Source organism: Miscanthus floridulus, chromosome 17 (assembly GCF_019320115.1).
Source record: "Miscanthus floridulus cultivar M001 chromosome 17, ASM1932011v1, whole genome shotgun sequence".
Lineage (NCBI taxonomy): Eukaryota > Viridiplantae > Streptophyta > Magnoliopsida > Poales > Poaceae > Miscanthus > Miscanthus floridulus.
The window spans coordinates 22,923,677-22,930,459 of NC_089596.1; the positions used below are offsets into that span (position 1 = coordinate 22,923,677).

A 6,783-nucleotide genomic window follows, 5' to 3' on the forward strand; every position below is an offset into this window, starting at 1 on the left:
ACCTAATATAATTTGTGTAAAATGTCACAAATCAAACGCGAAGCAAATTTTGTTTGGGAAGATAAGATCATCCTGCAAGAAGGACAATGGAGGTGTTGCAATGAGATGGAGAACTCATTTTATTAACAGGGTGTCAGGCCGGAAATAAGAGAACGGGTCACGTACTCATGTCACAAAGAGGACTGCAAATGAGCCACACAGTACCTAATATAATTTGTGTAAAACGTCGCAAATCAAACGCGAAGCAAATTTTGTTTCGGAAGGTAAGATCATCCTCCAAGAAGGACAATGGAGGTGTTGCAAATTGCAATGAGACGGAGGACTCATTTTATTAACAGGGTGTCAGGCCGGAAATAAAGAGAGAACAATGTGGCCGGCAGCAAGAGAAAACACCAAGCAGATTATGGCAGCCAGGCAAAATGTTCCAAGTAGTCCAACCCATATATCCATCACGTTGAGCCACAACTTCGTCAGTCATCCGGAGCAGTATAGCAGAGATTTGGAAGTCAAAGCTCGTTGCAACTCATTTGATGCAGAGCTTTTTGCTCGGCCTGCTGCTGCTCGCCGACGTCGATTTCCGCCGACCATCCGTCGCCTTCGATTTCCCCTTCCCCTTCGGATCCTGTGGCTCTTCGTCTTTGGGGTCGTCGGGAAAACCATCTTCCGGCAGGTCGGGTGACACATGCCCAATGATGGCTGTTGCTGCTTCAGAGAAGAAATGGTAGTTAGACAACGGTGACTGAATTCTAAATCTGAGAACCGAGAGCACCAAACCATTAACACAATTGGAGGTTGTCTTGATACTCTGCTATAAGACAAGAACAGTATGCATCAACAGCGCACAAGATACACATATTATATATATCTGTTACTTCCTGGCGAAAGCTATTAACCAGCCGAATCTAGTTTCTGAGTTCTGGCATCAAGTGACACTGATTGGTTGGTCCAGCATACTCAGAACAAGTGTCACTTTTTCGATACGGAAAAATACATCCTCAATATAAGAACAGATTGATCATAAATAACAAAGTTAAAAGCACCCAGTAACTCTGCAGCGACAAGATGGAAAAGTGTAATTTATGGAACAGATTTGAAGCATCAGCACAGTCAAGTTATCTGTATTGACAGAAATGTGATTTCAAGATGCAATCATGTTGTTCCTAACATCAACTGATATACCACTACCCTATCAGAAAAAATGGACACCACTACTAGTCAATAGAGAATCATCACAGAATGTTAAATGGTTGATAAAGCACTCATGACAACAAGATTGCCCCAAAATATGAAGTGCATGCTAGATTGCAAGCTTTGTCAAATGTGTAACTTCAACTAGTTCAGCTAATGCGCTATGTGCAGGTCGATGAAATCCATTTTCAGAAACAGAGAAACAACTCAATTACCAAAGTTAAATGCACCCAGTAACTCTGCAGCGACAAGATGAAAAAGTGTAATTTATGGAATAGTCTTGAATTCAAGCATCAGCACAGTCAAGTTATCTGTATTGACAGAAATGTGATTTCAATCGATCTGCAATCATGTTGTTCCCAAGATCAACTGGTATACCAGTACCCTCTCAGAAAAAATGGACACCACTACTAGTAAACAGAGAATCATGACAGGACGTTAAATGGTTGATAAAGCACTCATGACAACAAAGATTGCCCCTAATATGAAGTGCATGCTAGATTGCTAGCTTTGACAAATGTGTAACTTCAACTAGTTCAGCTAATGCGCTATGTGCAGGTCGATGAAATCCATGTTCAGGCAGTTGGGATCAGAAACAGAAAAACAACTCAATTAGCATATGTATGCAGGGGCGGATCCAACAGTGGGGCGGGGGCTCAAGCCCCCCCTACCCATACCGCTGCAGTGGAACCCCTGTGGAGCCCCATAATTTTTTAGGCAAAGTTCTATAGTGTAGGTGGGACTGAGACTTAAGATCGAGCAACAGTCGGAGATATGGGTTGTTCAGCCCCCCCCTAAAATTATTCCTGGATCCGCCGCTGTATGTATGCGTCTGATTTTGGTTATGAAACTGCATTATGCAACGTCATACGAACTCAAACAAATTTAGAAGGCATCCTTTCCAGCGAGATCTCCTAAAACTAGTTCACAAGTTTCATCTGACAGTACTGACGACTGCTCATGGACAAACTAAACCTCCTAAATCAGGGAATGCAGCAGTACTAGACAACTACATGTTGCAGAAACATTCATCACCTAATGCTGTTGAGATTCGAAGCATGTAATTACAGAACCCAGGTACTACTACCAGATAAACTTCTGCAGCAGGGATCATTTGCAAGAAACAAGCAAGCAGAGTAGAATTTAGTTTGCTGGAACGTAGTTCTTACCTCTGTCTGGGCGCAGCAGGTTCCAAGTGAGGAGGTAGCGGCTGGAGCCCGTCTGTGGCAGCGGCGCCTCAGGCACGTTCACGAGCTCGTGCTGGTTGACCTCGTAGTCCACCACTCTGCGCTCGGGGACGTTCACGCCGAAGAGCCGGTGGTGCAGGTCGAAGTAGACCACATCTGGGTTCGCCGGGCACACGCCCGCGAGCACGGGGATCTCTGGCTGCAGCCCGGTCACGACGTAGCTGTAGTTGTTCCAGATCTCCTGGAAGCTCACGCTGTAGTTCGCAATCCATTGCAGTCCTTCCACTTTGTCACCCATTCGGAGAGACCACATGGACACCGTCGCTGCTTCGCCGTTTGGGTTGGGGTCGGGGATGATGATCTCCACGTAGCGCAGCAAGCCCCCGCTCACTGCGATGCAGCGCTTGCTGTGGATGTCCACCGTGGCCCCGCCCCTCCGGAGACCACGATCACGTGGGAGACGGTAGAAGTAGACTTGAAAGTCCTCTTGTTCGACGTCGCAGCTGAGGATCCCCCACGACAGGTCGAACCACATGACCGTGCTGTGGACGGCGACTGCACCATGGGGTACCCACCTCCGGTAGCGATCCCAATCAACCAAGGGGGACTTCAATGCTGGTATCGAGAACCAATAGCTGCGGTCCGATCTGAAGATGACGAGCTCTAGCGAGGGATTGCGACCCGTGTCAGCCATGAGCTCGGCGATCCTGAATTTGTAGGTGCGTTGTCTGCGGGTGCCGGTGTAGCCGTCGCAGACGAGGCCCACGCTCTCGATATTCCTGAGCCGGGGGACGGCGCGGGGGCGGGCGGGTACGCGCACGGCGGTCGCCGCGATGTGGCCACCGGCCCTGCGGAAGTGGCGCACCACGATGAGGTGGTGGCAGTTGGCGCGCCATGTGAGGACGCGTCTCAAGTCCGTGCCGGAGTAGGGCGCCGTAGCGAAGTGGGCGAGGAGGCAGAAGGGCCCGGAAGCGATGATGTAGGGGTACATGTCGATCGGTCTTCAGGTCGTCGGGGAGGGAACTGAGGCGCGCGGTGACGAAGGTGACCCGCGGCGGTAGCGCGACCGAGATGGTGATGCCGGGTTCTCCCATGTTCGCCGCCGCCGCCGGCACCTCCTCCAGCTCCGCCCGCGCGGCGGCGACCTCGGCTTGCTCCGCCTGCGCGGCGTTCTCGGCTTCCCCGACCGCGGCTTGCTCGGCCTGCGCGGCTTCCTCGGCTTCCCCTTCCGCGGCGTGCTCCGCCTGCGCCTGCGCGGCGTCCTCGGCTTCCTCGACCGCGGCTTGCTCCGCCAGCGCCTGCGCGGCTTCCCCGACCGCGGCGGGCTCGACCTGCGCCTGCGCCTGCGCCTCCGCTTGCACGACGCGGATGACGCGGGCGAGGATCATCCAATTCCTCGCCATCGGCGCTTGCTTCGCTTGGCTCGCCGCAGCGGGTCGAGACTTGGGTTGGCCGGTTGGGGGCGATTCTGATTTGGTGGGTGATTCTGAAATGCCAGGGTCAGGGGTAGTTATAGAAAGTTCATGTCTATCTAACGACCATTTGTTTTATACAGTTTCAACACATGATTTTTTTAGAGTAAAATACATTGGAGGTTCATTAACTTTCGTCGTGGTATCATCTAGGTTCATCAACTTTGAAACTACATTTTTGGGTCCATTAACTTTCGTTTGGTGTCATCTAGATCCATCAACTTTGAAACTACATTTTTTATCATAAATTTTAAAATAATTCACTACAGCTCCACGCATGCATGCACGCACGTCGGCTTCGGCCTCCGGTGGCATCGTAGTCGTGACCTACATACTACTAGTAGATTCGGAGTATTATACTGTAATTCCGTGTCGGATCGGGTTTTGCTTGTTCAGGAGCCAAGCATCAGTATATACAATACAATATGTACTGCTGTAGGAGTACCTACGAAAGCTCCCTGTCTGAATTTTGAACGCGTGCTTTGTTCAGCCAGCGACGGACTCCGCGGCGTGGCACCACGTCTGGAGCCACGTAGGCGTACGCCGTCCCGTCGCGGTACCCAGGTCCGGCTTCGCGTTTGGATGCAGGCCAATCATCCATGCATCCATCCAGTCGGGGACTCGGGCACGTTGCCGTAGCCGACCACGGACGGGATCACGCACACTGCACACGCCAGCCAATCTGTAGTGTCGGTGTGAGGAGGAAAAAAAAATGATGAGCAGTAATTCGAGTCGATGATCTGCCTGCCGGTACATACATACAATTATGCCTGGAACTGAGGGCGTACTACTGCTGCGCGACGAGTGAACATAATGAGTAGTCGTAGGACGGAGTAATAGCAATTGGCATCAGAGGCACTGTGGCGTGGCCGTGGGCTCGTGTCCTGCAGGCTGCAGCCTGCGCCGGCATCTCTCGTAGTCCATCCATCCAAACCGAACGCAACACGACACCGTGGTAGCTAGGTCGAGCGGCCGTCCGAAGCCGAGACATGAGGCGTCAGCCCTCAGCCCCTGCCGGCCTAGGCAAAGCAGCCCGTTGCCCCGCGTCCAACCGAGCCCGGACGAGCGTTTCATTCTGGCGGTGCCCCAATCGCGCGCACGCGTCGTGCCGCCCCGCGGATTCCTTGCTCCTCCACCGCTCCCTGTTCCACCAGTCGTGGACTCGTGGCGCTTGCGGCTTTGCCTCTCTGCCTCGGCGTCGTTTCCGCGGTCCGTTCCCGTGGACCCCGGCACATCGCGTCTTCCCGCCGCCCGCCCTGCCTCCCTTCCGTCGGCCGTTTCTACGTACGGTTTCATGACGGGACGAGCCATCTTACTACCTGCGTGAGTTCGGCACGGCACGGCACGGAACGCGCCTCGTACGCACGCCGGCTGCGGTAACAGAACAGTCCCGGAAGGTATTCAAATTCAAACGGAGGCGGACGGCGCCGTCGCTGCTGGCCGCCAGGGCCTAGCTGCGCAGATCGTACACGTACGTACGAGTGGTGGCGCTGCGTGCTCTACCCATTCCGCTTCCAGGCGGCGCCTCCTCCCGGGTCCCGGTCCCGGGGGCTCTCTATTAAACGCGCGCGCGGCCGGCCGTGCATTACCCGACGGACAAGCCGATGCATGCGCCGCGGTGAACGACAGTCGACAGGTGCACCGGAGGGAGTTCGAGCCAGCAATGGCGAAGGCAAAGCCACGGCCGGCGGCGGCCATCCTTCTCCTGCTCATCTTCCTGGCCGCGGCGGCGGCGGTTGGTGCTGGCTCGGACGCCGAGACGACGGGCGGCGGCGGCGGCGGCGGCATGGTTGGCGTGGACGGCACGCGGTTCGCGGTGGCCGGAGGCGGAGGCAGGCCCATCTACTTCAGCAGGTTCAACGCCTACTGGCTGATGCTGGTGGCGTCGGACCCGGCGCGCAGGGGCAAGGTGGTGGCGGCGTTCCGCCAGGCGGCCGACCACGGGCTCAACCTCGCGCGGACCTGGGCGTTCAGCGACGGCGGGGACACGCCGCTGCAGGCGGCGCCGGGCGTCTACGACGAGGCCATGTTCCAGGTCGCCACCGTAACCACCGTAACGTGCAAACCCAAGCGCGACGTACTTGTCGTGCGTGCGTGTCGAGGTGGTGTTGTCAACAGCTAGCGATAAAAGAATCTATCGCTGGGTTTTCTTCATTTCTGCATCTACCTCCTCCTCTGCCTCACAAACAACTTCCACGCCGTACTCCTCCTTGCCCTCGCTATCTCCCTTCTGATCACGGCCGCTGTCTGGACCTAAAGCCGACGTGCATGCATGCATGCGTGGACCTGCAGTGAACCATTTTAAAAGTTTATGGATCAAAAATGTAGTTTCAAAGTTGATGGACCTAGATGACACCAAACGAAAGTTAATGGGCCAAAAAATGCAGTTTCAAAGTTCATTGACCTATATGACACCACGACGAAAGTTAATGGACCTCCAGTGCATTTTACTCTTTTTTTTACACCATAGAATTAAAATCCAACAGCCTCCGTCCTCCTTCTACCTCTAGCCTTCTTATACCTCCAGCCTTCTTCTACCTCCAGAAAATCATAAATCACAAGATCGCAGATCCATAGATCACAAGAAACAATTTTTTTCTATGCAAGGACAAAAGGACAAATCAGGTCCAGCCGCACGCGTATACATAGAGGACCGGCGGGTTTGTGCGGCCCTGAAGCGTGTCCGCGCCGTCCAGACTCCAGAGTGCGCGGGGCCCGCAGGGCAGGAAGGTGGATGAGGCAGCGCAGGTCGATGAGGGAAGGGAGGAATCTGCAGTGCACGTATCTCTCTCCGACCAGACAAGCCAGGAAACGAAAGAAAAGAGATGGAGAGAGGGACAAAAAAAATCCATGTGTTTTTTTATGTTAAAACATATGCGTGTTGTATGGCATTTCTGTATAAAAATGACTAAGTTATCGATGCTCTCCTAAAGAAA

The 6,783-nt window shown here is 53.6% G+C and overlaps 1 protein-coding gene across 1 annotated transcript; it reads right to left on the reverse strand.

Annotated features, from left to right (window-relative positions):
• Positions 1 to 233: 233 nt before the first annotated feature.
• Positions 234 to 3,836, reverse strand: LOC136518978 (uncharacterized). The gene is made up of 2 exons (XM_066512650.1): positions 2,358 to 3,836; positions 234 to 702 (listed from the first exon to the last, which is right to left on the reverse strand). The coding sequence occupies exons 1-2, from the start codon at positions 3,364 to 3,366 to the stop codon at positions 524 to 526; spliced, it is 1,188 nt and encodes a 395-aa protein (XP_066368747.1). The 5' UTR covers positions 3,367 to 3,836; the 3' UTR covers positions 234 to 523.
• Positions 3,837 to 6,783: the final 2,947 nt, after the last annotated feature.